Source organism: Fundulus heteroclitus, chromosome 13 (assembly GCF_011125445.2).
Source record: "Fundulus heteroclitus isolate FHET01 chromosome 13, MU-UCD_Fhet_4.1, whole genome shotgun sequence".
NCBI lineage: Eukaryota > Metazoa > Chordata > Actinopteri > Cyprinodontiformes > Fundulidae > Fundulus > Fundulus heteroclitus.
The window spans coordinates 41,623,912-41,637,113 of NC_046373.1; the positions used below are offsets into that span (position 1 = coordinate 41,623,912).

At 43.9% G+C, this 13,202-nt stretch overlaps 1 protein-coding gene across 4 annotated transcripts in view; it reads right to left on the reverse strand.

Annotated features, from left to right (window-relative positions):
- The window catches only part of LOC105924466 (H-2 class I histocompatibility antigen, K-D alpha chain), a 159,075-nt gene that overhangs the window by 72,253 nt on the left and 73,620 nt on the right, over window positions 1-13,202 (reverse strand). The window contains exons 6-11 of one of the 4 annotated variants that reach the window (XM_036145805.1): window positions 11,140-11,418; window positions 8,052-8,354; window positions 5,266-5,364; window positions 5,142-5,159; window positions 4,903-4,983; window positions 3,267-4,450 (exon numbers count right to left, since the gene is read on the reverse strand). In XM_036145805.1, the coding sequence (XP_036001698.1) occupies window positions 4,931-4,983; window positions 5,142-5,159; window positions 5,266-5,364; window positions 8,052-8,354; window positions 11,140-11,418 (752 nt within the window). In that variant the 3' untranslated portion in view covers window positions 3,267-4,450; window positions 4,903-4,930. Of the gene's footprint in view, window positions 1-3,266; window positions 4,451-4,902; window positions 4,984-5,141; window positions 5,160-5,265; window positions 5,365-8,051; window positions 8,355-11,139; window positions 11,419-13,202 lie in introns of those variants that run through there. The other 3 variants (XM_036145807.1, XM_036145806.1, XM_036145808.1) reach the window with 3 other exon arrangements.

The window sequence follows — 13,202 nt, forward strand, 5'->3', positions numbered from 1 at the left end:
CGGAGCGAGTCTGTGAAATGCTGGCCAAGGGTTTCATACCGCGACACAGTTGCTTTATAAACACGGCAGGCCAGTACGGACAAGAGAGCACGAAAGCCATGAAACCACTGGACGGCTGCAATTATTTTATATCAGGAAAAAGGCTCCAGTAACCCCCGCGACGCCATGAAGGATTAAGCGGGTCAGAAAATGGATGGATGGATGTTCAGACATGTTTGTGTAACAGCACAAAGCAAAGAGGAAGACCCGCCCGGTAGGTTAAAAAAACATCACTCACTACGGATTATTTTGGTGTTTTTGTCTTGTTAAAATGGGTGGCGGTGTCGGCGTAAACACAGAAGTACTAGCGGGCGGAGGGGAGGTGGTGATCGCTACACGGGCCGGAGAGCCGCCGCTGTCTGGAGCGGCAGGAAGCGGGTGCTGCTCCAGACAGCGGCGGCTATAGCAGCAACAGCGGCTCTCCGGCCCGTGTAGCGATCGGTACAGCAGCCGCTACACAGATCGCTACACGGGCCGTGTAGCGATCTGTGTAGCGGCCAGCGTAACGATCGCTACACGGGCCGGAGAGCCGCCGCTGTCTGCTGCTTCAGACAGCGGCGGCTGTCTGAAGCTACACGGGCCGGAGAGCCGCCGCTGTCTGAAGCAGCAACAGCGGCTTCTCTGGCCCGTGTAGCTGTTGCTGCTTCAGACAGCGGCGGCTCTCCGGCCCGTGTAGCTTCAGACAGCGGCGGCTGTCTGAAGCTACACGGGCCGGAGAGCCGCCGCTGTCTGAAGCAGCAACAGCTACACGGGCCAGAGAAGCCGCTGTTGCTGCTTCAGACAGCGGCGGAGGGGAGGTAGCTATCACTACACGGGGTGCTTCTCCGGCCTGTGTAGCGATCGCTACCTCCCCTCCGCCGCTGTTTAAGTAGAACAATGACTAGAGCAGAATTAAGTTGTATTTACCGGAGATGAAGTGTAGACTGCACATTCTGTCGTGTTATGTTGGCTCCCCCAGTCCATTGGGAGGGTCTGCCTGCGCTCTTTTCATTGAAAATATCCAATTCTTTCTTCTTTCCTCATCCTTCGGTAAACGACAGAAACGTACATCCAACAATTTGGAATGCCTCTCTGTGCAACCGGGAGCACAACAAGTGGTAGGCATTGTTTAGATTCCAAAAATTAACTAACTAAAAGTACGCTCTAAATCACCCGTTTTGTCATGTAGTAGACGGGCTGTCAGGCTAGCCTGCCCACCAAGATGGAGGCGCGCACCCCCGATCACGTGACTGTGACGTCAGATGCAAGGGGTCTATTGCCTAAGGCCACAAATGTGTTGGGGGCGCCCTCTAGCGTCGCCATTAGACTTACTTCCCATTAATCATAGAATTAGAAAAAAAAAAAAAAAAAGCGAATCAAAACATGTTTATTAAATATATGATCATCCTATGGCGCCACACGTTTACTTGTCAACCTCATTATTACATTGAATTGATGATTATTATTGTTGATCATTTGATCATTTCCTAATGGGGGGTCACGTTACGTTAGGGCTCCTGACCAGGGTTCGTAATTTACACTCGCCAGTCGCCAAAAGCGAGTAAATTTCCCGTTTGCCGAGTGAACTGCAGAGGGCTAGCTGCCACATGGTAAAGGTTTGTACCAAATAAAATCAAAATAACATAAAAATAACGAAAACCATATGATCCGTTCACAGCTCTGTCCATCCAGAGCTCAGTCCCTCCTTCTGCGGTGCTGGTTCAGCTTCTTTCACATTCAGAACCAGTCATGGCTGAACGCTGGATCAGAACACAGATCTGCTAACCAGATACAGCCTAGAACGCCAATTAGTCTGTTTATAAGTTTCGTTCCTATTTATTCAGATTTTTTTCTTTCAACTACGTGTGCTGCGGCTCTGTGCTTCACCGCTCTTACTGCGCCTCCCCCGCCCCCTCTCGGAGCAAGGTGCTTTTATCAGCGGCCAGCCTTCAAAACGTGAATCGCTACGTTTAATGTCCTTCCACTCGTACCAAAATGTCCCAATTAAAGTCAGTAGGAGAGTCAGTAACTGTTTTTCATGCTCTTTTGATTTTAACGACACAGAACCAGCGGTGCTTCGGTGGGCGTGGTGCCTTGCGCTTGATTTCAGGTGCGCAAAATTACGTTACATGTAACCTGTAACAACGGGGGCGCAGCGCACGAGGGTAAAATCCAGCAGCTGGATCATGCGTAAAGACGCAGCGTGAACCCTGAGTGCTTTAAGTGTTTCAGCTGAGGGGGAAATTTTGAACCGTACATGCTCGATGAAACTCTGCCTCATTCACAATAAAGACCAACATGGATAGAATAATGATAATCGGTAGTGTTTTTTTATCGCCTGGATGTGAATCTGATAATTCATATTGTGTCTTTTATAATCAACTACAATATTTTTCTTTTTTTTAAAGTCAGGAAACAAAGATTAGTAATAGCATCTGTACTTTAAAGTACAATAGAACATTTTTAGCATGTATCAAAATGCAATAGCTTGTTTTCTTAAAGAACCACATTCATGATGATTTCACTTATTAAACACCGCTTGTCTGGCTATACAATATGCTTGAATACAGGGGATGAAGATGAAGGGACATCCAGTACCACACCAAGCACTCTGGGCGCCAGTGAAACACAGCTGAGACCAGGGACAAGCAGCCTGAAGGTAGTTAGTCCTTTGAATAAGTAATTCAAGTCTACAACCATCTGACAAAATATACTAGAAATGAAAACACATGGAAATCACAATAACATTCCATCCCTATGAAAGTAACTTCATCCACATTCCAGGCACCAGTGAAACACAGATCTACTATTATACTCTATATGCTGGTCTATATTATAGTAATGTATAGCTGAAGCACAGCATTGTAATAATGTACATTTTTATATATATTTACTGTCTGTTGTATTATAACTTATAAGATCATTGACGAATCTCGGAAAACAGCACAAACGAATTAAGAAAATTTGATGGATATGGATAAAATGAAGAGTACATTTGTTATTGCATTTCTGCTTGACATTGACTCTCCTTGAGTCAATGGAGGGGGGGGGGGGGGGCGCAAAACTCAATCTCGGCTAGAACCGGCCCTGCGTAACACCATTGCCACAAAAGTTAGCAGTAGCACAAATTTGTTCCACCTAAAACGTCATCCAGTGCAAAAGGAAGAGTCTTGGTAAACTCAGCGTGTCGACCCCCCCCCCCCCCCCCCCCCCCCCCACACACACACACACACACCGAAGGGAACTTTAATTAAACCAGCCGTAAAACTGTTGAAACTGGCGTCTTCTTTTGCTAAATACAAATTTTTAAGAGCCCCTTTGCGCTTTATGTCGAGAATATAATCCCCCCCCCCCCCCAACTTAAAGGCTAAACTTTAGGGGGGGCTCACATGCTAAGTTTAGCATAGCCTCAACAGGGGATTTTATTTTCTGTATATATATACAATGTATATCTTCTATCATTATAGATCAATAATAACACAATATTAAATTAAAACACACTAACAAAAACACAGTTTATTTACATGAACAAACAGGCTTTACAAGATAAAAAATATTGTATATAAATATAAACAAAAGAACACTTTCACTAGTAGTTACCAGAACGGTCAAGTTGTTTAAGATCAGTCACATCTTTTCCCTTTCAGCTTCTGGATTATATTTTTCTGAAAATACTGCCTTTTGATGTTTACACACCAGGAAGTACAGGCATCTATTTTCTAAATATCTGGAGTTTTTAAAGAGTTTGACTAAAGCGGCTGAATGTTCAACTTTTTTTGTTTTTGAAGAGCGTGGAAGAGAGGGAGAGACATGCGGCAAAGGTCCACGGGTCGGATTTGAACCCGGGTCAACCACGTCGAGGACTAAAGCCTCCATATATGAGTCTGTGCTACCTGCTGCGCCACAAGCACGCCCTATCTAGACCTCCTTTCTCATAAAATCCTTTTCATTCCTCCTTGTTTCCAGGATTGATAAACTTTTAAAACATCTTTATCTGTCTTTTAGATCCTCTTAGCGTTTTGCTTGCTCTTTTCTGTAGGATTCTTGTGTGAGAACCAGAAACCAGTTCAGGTTGTTTTCCAGGATGAGTATAAGTCTTTAGGAAAACCAATTATTTTGTGAACATGTCAAACTCAGGGTCCGTTCAAGTCATCATGTCTGATTTAGTTCTGCATTGTTAACCAGCAAAGCGTCAGACGTCTTCTGTCCAGGTTAGCTTCAATCTGGAACCTTCTCCCTGATTTCAACTCTGACGCAGCATCAACTTTGGGCCGATGCCCATCCTGAGCATCTCTCCATCAATGGTGGACGACTCACAGCAGTGGCTGAGCTTTGGAACAAAGCTTGGCGTAGCCTAGACGGGTGATTTGAATGACTTTATCTCAATGTGTATCTTCCATCATCAAAAATCCATTGGATCAATAGAAGAACGCTAAAACAGACAAAACACATCATAGTTACATAAAATTAACTTGGCCTTTACAAGATACAAACTAAATATTAAACAAAATGTTCCTCGCTGCCTTCATCAGGGTCTTGAAGACAGACATCAGGTGTGATCTCAGCCATTAATGCCAAACTAGGTAATACTACTGGCTTTAATAAAGATGATCTAATAAAACAATTTTTATGAGTGTTGCATGAAGTGTGATTGTTTTGGCTCTTAAACAAAATACCAGGGTCATATTTATATTTCTCCTTTTCCAAATTTTTTTTTTATTTATCTAAAAAACTGTTTGACATTTATTATGAAAGTTGTTTATTACAAAGATCAGGCCTTTTTTATGATTTTCCAAGCATACCTCCAACTATCACAGGTAATAAAACATCTTACATTCAGGTTTTATGTTTATTAAAACAGTTTTTTTCAACTGATCAACTCACATTGTTGTGTTCGTCTGTTCCTGTTTTTTCAGGCTTCAGGAAGAAACGTAGTTTCCTCTGGGGGTCTAGAGTTCTCCACAGCTGGAGGGTCAAAATGTGTGTAAACAAATGTTCTGCTATAAACTGATGTAAAACGTACAAAACGTCCTGAAAAAAATCTCCAGCACCATTAAGAACAGAAACACTAAGAACAGAGCTGAGAATAAAACCAGATCAGAGCCGTGAGTGGCTGTACTTACGAAAAGGTGGACGCTTGGCTGAAATAAATAAAAAACAACTTTAGATCTTACTTTAAAAATTCTCACTGGGTAAAAGTCAACAATCAAAATAAAGAAAAAGAAAGATAAAATAACCATTTCTCACCGTTGTTCTTCTTGTAAAGGATGAATCCAATCACACCAATAAGGCCAAGAACAACCAGAGCATCAACAACAACGATGATCATCATGTTCAACGGTGAGTCTTATATGTGAACAAAGACACACAAAGACACACACAGACACGTTAATTCACTGTGTGCCTTTTAATCCGGTGCATCATATGGTCCGAAAAATATGGTAAGTCGCACCAGACTATAAGTTGCATTAAAAAAAAAACATGGAAACATGAGTTCTGTCTTTGTTGTCTATAATTAAATTATGTTTCAAGTGGTACAAGAGCAGTATACGTATGTTACTCTTCATTCACACTAATTTCGCTGACTTAGAAAGCTACACATTATCTGTGTTTTCATATATCACTTCTGCACTGAGGCTGTCCTACCCACAAAGACAATCAGAGTGTTTCCTGACCAGAAACCATGAGTGGACAGCTCGGTTCCAGCTGAAGGCCCAGAATGCAGCGTTCAGATCTGGAGACAGACTGGCCTGTAGCAGGACTAGAAGTTAACCTAAAAAAGGCATCCAGAAGGCCAAGCAAAGGTACAAGCAGCGCATAGAGGACCACTTCAGCTGCAACAATTCACGCAGCATGTGGAGACGCATCAGAACCATCACGGACTACAAGCGCAGCGACCAGCAGCTGAGCAATGACCCGACTCTCCCTGACACCTTAAACAGCTTCTTCACACGCTTTGATTCTCCAAGCAGCAGGGAGCCTGAACATCTTCCTGAGGAGAACCATCAGCCTCTCGTCCTGCAGCTCCACCAAGTGACCTCTTTCAGGGAAAAGGTCAACACCAACAAGGCTGCAGGCTCAGACAATGTGTCACCCCGGACGATTAAATTCTGTGCTGACCAGCTACCAGTGTTGTAGTACTCGAGTCCGAGACTCGAGTCCGAGTCATTAGCTAAATTTAGAGACTCGTGACTTGACTTGGACTTGAGCACTGATGACTCAAACTTGGACTCGGACTCCTACATTCAGATCATTCTGACTCGGAAATTGAGAAAAAGACTCAACTTTTTTTTATATCATTAGGCTATAATTTTAATATGTCATTAGAATATTATTTGGTTTTTATTTTTAATATTTAAATGGCGTATCGCGCACGTGACGTCACCATCTCATGAGCAACGCCCCTTGCCGCTAAGGTTGGGCAAACAGTGTGAGAGCGCTCGTAGCAACCAGCCGTTACACATGCAACAGACACAACGATATGACCGACTTTACAGCTGTTAAACTATCGTAAGAGGATGTCCAGGCGCCCGGTTTACTGGTAGAACTGTGGAACAACATACCAACATTCAGCTCAAACGATGGATTGAGTGTCGAGGGCTTAGAAAGACTGGAAAACGGGCCGAGTTGATAGAAAGGTAAGTCGTTCATGGCGTCATCGGCCATTTTTTTTCTATTTGTAGTCACCGTCCAGGAATCAGTACAAATTGTCCGGCCTGCCGAACAATTTAGTCCGGTCCGGTGGCCAAATGCATCATCATTATCAAACGGCTGTATCTCCTCACCGCATCGACCGATCTGCACCAGATTTTTTGTGAGTCATGGGCCGGCACCACGGCGGTGCGCGAACCCCGCCGGCCGGCCGGCACCGCGGCGGTGGCCAACAGGCCGGAGCGATGCTTGGCAGCGAGGGCCGATCGACGCCGCTTGCGGCTTTAACATCCTTCATATGCGGCCTATCAGCGTACCTTGAGTCGCTGTTGCACGTTCCATAACAACAATGTTTAAAAACCATGGTTAGGAGACGTCTTCGACTTAGAAAAAGCGGTCGTTTTACCGAGTAAAACCAAGGGTAACTACAGCGAAAGAGGAAAACGCATATTTGCCCTGTACGTGATATGACGTCACGTTCTAAAACTAGCTCGCTCGCAGAACGCCATTATTAGTGCAATGGAATGTTACTGCTTCATGTCATACATCACACGTCACGGCATGTTCCTACAACGAACTTGGATCAATAGTGACTCAACTCGGACTTGACTCGGATTTTTTTTTAATGACTCGGACTTGAACACTGGAGACTCGAACCTGGACTCGGACTCGAGGCATAGTGACTTGACTACAACACTGCTAGCTAGCAGGAGTTTTCTGGACATCTTCAACCTCTCCCTGCAGCTCTCCTTACCTGAAATCATTGTGTCAGTCCCCAAAAAGCCAACCAACACCTGCCTCAATGACTATCATCCTGTTGCTCTGACCGCCGTCATCATAAAGTTCTTCCAGAGGATCCTCCTAAAGTACATCAAGGATGCCATCCCTGCTGGCCTGGACAGCCTGCAGTGTGCTTACAGGGAGAATCGCTCCACAGAGGATGCTGTCTCATTAGCACTGCACTCAGCTCTGTGCTAACACATACAGCTTCTACCCAAGAGCTGTGAGGACAATTGCCCCCTGATGGGAGACTGCAGTCTAACGTTTTAAAACCACCCCACTGTTACTGACCCATCATACGTTACAATCACCTTAATGTTACTGCCTACAGCACACTATCATCTCTGAAAACCTATATGCACATTTCTGTAAACGAAGCCTGAAATCATCACTGCACAATAAGCACCTTACAACTTCATTATCTTTATCTGTGACTTTCCTGAACGCTAAAAAAATAAAATAAAAATGTAACCCATGTTCATTGCATGTTTGTTTGTCAGGTTTTTTGCCTTCATTATGTGTAATGTAAACCGGAGTAGCCAAAGAGAAATTTTGCCATGGTAACACAGTGACAAACAAAAAATTCTGATTCAATTACTTACATTCATTGCTCCTAATTCTTGTTCTCTCCAGTCTATGGACGATTTCTTCATTGACCCCAGAGAGCTGAAACACACATTCATACTTGTTCCAGTCTCTTGTTACAACAGATGACAGATCGATGTCAACGCTCATCTGGAAGGTCCCATCATTGTTAGGGAGGATCTCTCCTTTGACCACACCACCATGAACCTCCTCTCCATCTTTCCTCCAGAACATCTCTGCTCTGTTGGGGTAGAAACCTGTAGCGTGGCAGCTGACTGGAGACGAGGAAGACTTCTGGAGGAAGGACACTGATGGAAGATCTGCAGAATATGTGAAACAAATCTTTTGTAGTTCTTTTACAGCTGTAAATTACTTTTGCTTGTAACTAATTCATATACATTATAATGAAATAGATTACAATAAACAGATAAAGTCCAAACTGTTCACATTTTGGACAAAGAAAACAGATGCTTTGAAAGGGTTGTGAAGGAAGCCATCTACGTTCAGAGAAAAAACAATCATGAAAAGAGGAGGAGGCCTTAGGTTCCAACTCTCAAAAACTTACAACACAGCTATAGAATTAATTCCGGCCAACCATCACCTTAACTCTCACCCTCATTCGGGTGATCAAAACATTGTTCCTTTAAGCCAGGCCAATAACAACCCTAACGACCCCTCGTTACAGAGGAGTGGACCAGTTTCGGTCCATTCTGCTGACTTAATGGCTTTAACGACCGCCCATTACTAAGGGGTGGTCCTGTTTCTGTCGAATTTGCATGGTATCTAAGCCGGTACAAGGCCTTTGTTTAGCAGTAGTATAAAGCTTGTTACTCCACATTACTCCAGACTTTTTGAATGGCGTACCGCGAGCGAGCTATTTTTAGAAACGTAACGTCACGATGACGTCACATCACATGGTACGCAGTAGGACAAGCTTGCATAGTCCGCCGCTGTTTCGCTGTAAAAGAGCTGTGCGCTACCCTTGGTTTTACTCGGTAAACGACTGCTTTTTCCAAATCCAAAACCATGGTTTTTAAACATTGTTGCTATGGAACGTGCAACAGCGACTCGAGGTACGCTGATCGGCCGCATATGAAGGATGTTTTCTTCAAGACTGCCAAGGAGAGATGTGTGCGCTTGGAACACCGGGGCGGTCGGCCTACATATGTAGCAAGCATTTTGTTGGAGGAAAGGGCACAACCGAAGAACATCCTGACCCAATTCCAGCGACATCAAGTAGTGAACAGGTAAGAGTATTTTGGTGGCCGACATGTTAATAATGAAGCGCCTGCTACCATGATAGCATATAGGCTATCATGGTAGCAGGCGCTAACATGATACCCTGCTACCAGGATAGCTTACTCAAAAACATTTCAAATAAGACAAACATTAAACATATACCCATCCCTGGACGGTGATTACAAACAAAAAAACGGCCGATGACGCCATGACCGCCGCGCAGGAAAAAAAAACACAAAGCTTAGTGTTCGATCAACTCAGCCCGTTTTCCTTTTTTTTAAGCCCTCGAACCTCAAGCCATCGTTTGAGCTGAAGGTTGGTGTGTTCTTCGACAGTGCGACCAGTAATCCGTGCGCCTGGGACATCGTCTTGGGAAAGTTTAACGGCTGCAAAGTCGGTCATATCGCTGTTTCTGTTGTGCGTGTAATAGCTGGTTGCTACGGGCGTTCTCTACCTGTATGTCCTACCTAAAGCCGGGCGTACACTGTACGAGTTTTTCCCCTTTTCGGGCCGATTCTTCAGTCGTGCGAGCATTTTTTGAATCGGGCCGAATTTCAGCTTGATGTTAGAGGGGGGGAGGAGGGGGGACTGGCTTCTCACGACTACCTCCAGATCAGGAATCGGACGATCGTGAAAATCAAACATGTTTGAAATTCAGTCGGCTGTCGTGAGGTTTTCGTGAGCGCATCCTGCTGTTCAAGCAGAGCTACGAGGGGGCGCCCTCCCCTCCTCTCCGTCCCCGCCAGCGGAGGGAGGGAAGCGGGCGTCCCTGAAGCAACCTCCGGTGTTGGGGAGGGCGAGCCGTCCGGTCAGCGCAACGCGCTGGCCGCCTGTTTCGGCACTCCTCCTCTTGCTGGGGGGGGGGGGCAGGCGACCTGCCGTGTAGCGCGGCCGCCGATGCATTTCGTCTCTCCTCTCTCCCCTCCGTTCCCCCGACGCCCGGTGCCTCCTGCGGGCCTCGCCAGAGCTGGGCTCGAACCCCTGCTCTGGGTCCCTGTCAACCACCGTCGCTCGCCTGCCTCTGCCACCACAGCGAGCGGTCCCAGAGGGGACGTAGCGTACAGTGTGAGCAGTCCGGTCTCGTCCGAGCGTCGCGCCGCACAGATCGTGAGCGGTGAACTTTTTAAACCCCGCGGTTCCGTCGCACAGTTTGAGATGTATATAAGTACCACGACTGAAAAACTCGTACAGTGTACGCCCGGCTTAAGCGGCAAAAGGTGCGTTGCTCTTGAGACGGTGACGTCACGTGCACGGTATGCCATTGAGAAAGCTTCTTGGAGAGGAAGCGAAACGTCTTCTACTATGGAAAACAAGTCCAGTTGCCTTGTTTTTTACTTTTTTTTGGAATTGTACTATGACGCAAACATTGGACTGCTGTTTTATTCAGTTTATCTATATTTATCGATGTTGTCTGTCCCTACCAAATAAACTTAAATAAATAAATTGTAAGAAAATTTTACTTATTCTTAGCTCTGTTTTCGTAGCGGTATTTCTAAATTAAAATGGAAACTAAGAGGGGATTGTGCCTTCACTGTAGCGAAACAATGTTGAATAATCTGCCACTGGATGTCAGGCAGGCCTCCTCTCTTTCAGAGTTCAAGACACATCTGTCTGCTGAAGCCTTTTGCACATCCTGACAGGATGACTATTTTAAAATTTTCATTACTTTTACTGTTTTTAACTGTCTTGTTTATTTTAATTTGTCTGTGTTTTGTCTATTTTAAATTTACTGTTATTTTGAGTTGTGTGTGTACAGTACTTAGTTAACCTTTGTATTTGTAAAGCGCTTTATAAATAAATATGGTATGGTACAGTGCACACCTAAATGTAGCTGTGCATTTAAAACCAGATGATATTTTTTAATACCTGTTCTCAGCAGTGAGCTCCTCCCATAGTTCAAATACGTCTTCAGCCACTCAACACATATCTCAGTTAAGTACGACTTCTCATATTCTGCAGCATATCTGTTTTGATTCCACTTGTTTATGGTGATGACAGCTTGCTGTTTTGGAGCGATCCATGTTTGTGTCGTTGGGTCAAGTACGATGAGGTCTTCTCCATCGTAACCAAACCGATCATGACCTCTGACCTCTCCAGTCTCACCATTCCACTCACAGCCAATCATCTGCTGAAAGATGTGCGCTCCTGAGACAAAGAGACAAACACAATCCATTAATTCCTCTTAAAATATTGTAGCGTAAGAAACTTTTCTATCAAAACCAAACAGAAACATTTAAGCAAACAAATATGTAAATATTTACTATTTAAGGTTCAATTTAGTTATTTATCTCAAGATCATTCATCCTGGTTTAAGTTTTTGAAAAAAAAAAAAAAAAAAACTGGGCTCTGCTCAATTGATGAACATTTTAAACTGTCAGGTTTTATGAAGCAGCACAGATCTGCTTCTGCTGCCTTAAAAGTTTTAAATTATGTATTTGAGGCATTAGATTCAAAAAAGTTTTGCGTTGCTCTGTTTATTGACTGTAATGGGACACTGGCAAAATACTATTAATTTTTACGAGCGTGTGGCGCTGCACCACACTATAAACTGGTTGGTGGAAAGAATTCTTCACATCAAAATGTTTTCTATGAGACACCAGGGAGCTACGCTGAGCTGCTGCCATTAAAACAATAAATGTTTAAATTACCAACTAGTTATCCTCAAACAACAAGTCAGCAACTATAAATCAGGATGGGTACCAAATTCGGTACTTTTAAAAGGTATTGACCAAATCCCGTCGGTACTACATCACAGACTTGTTATCAGGGCATCAACCCTCCAGACCACTCAGGTCTTCTGGCTCCAGCCTGCTCTGCAGAACCAGAACCAGAACCAGACATGGAGAAGCAGCATTTAGTTCCTATGCTCCACTGATCTGGAACAAACTCCCAAAAAAATGTAAAAGTGCTGAAAGCCTGAGTTCCTTTAAATCAAGGTTAAAAACACATTTATTCAGGATTATCTTTGACTGTTCTAGTTAAACTGTTTTACTAAAGCATAATTAGTTCAACTCTGTAGTCCAACTGTTTTTAATGTTTGCTTTTAGTTTCTATTCTCCCATGTTCTATGTTGTTTCTACATTTTATTCCTACTTGCTTTTATTCTGTTTTTTTCCTATATCATATAAAGCACTTTGCATTGTCCCTGTACTGATATATGCTATACAAATAAATTTGCCTTGCCTTGCCGATTCAGTAAAATCTAACGGTACCATGTTTCAGTGCCTAAAACGTATCACTGTGACAGCGAGAGAGTAGAAGAGTGGGTGATTTTCCACGCCGAACATAAACACAGCGTTGCACGCATAACAGCGTGATGACAACAGTAGTTGCTGGTCTCGCTGGTCCAGTCAGCAAATCACAGCTGATAGAAATCGCCACTTTTAAAAACGTGCTGCAGATCACGCTCGCTGCAATATTTGTGAGGGGAAGTTCAAGGCCAGTGGCGAGAATACTTCTAATATCAGGAAGCACCTGATTACTGCTGCCAATTTAGAGAATTTCTCGCTATAATTTATCGAATTTCCTTTAAGCCAGGCCAATAACAACCATAACGACTCTTCGTTACAGAGGAGAGGACCTGTTTCGGTTCAATTTGCATGTTATCTAAGCCATTACAAGGCCTTTGTTTGGCAGTAGTATAAAGCTTGGAACTCATCATTACTGATCGTTTACTGATTGAATTGAGAAAGCTTCCTGGAGAGGAAGTGAAACGTCTTCACTACGGAAAACAAGTCCAGTTGCTTTGTTTTTTACTTTTTTTGGTATAATTTAGCGACTTTTCAGACTCATTCAGCGACCTTTTGTCAAAAAAGCAACTAGCGAAAAATCTAGCGACTTTCTTTTGTTATCGTGACTTCCCAGGAAAGTAACAATCGTTCTGGAGTTTATAATCTTGGCAGAGCGGTCAGCCATTCACAATTCTCCAC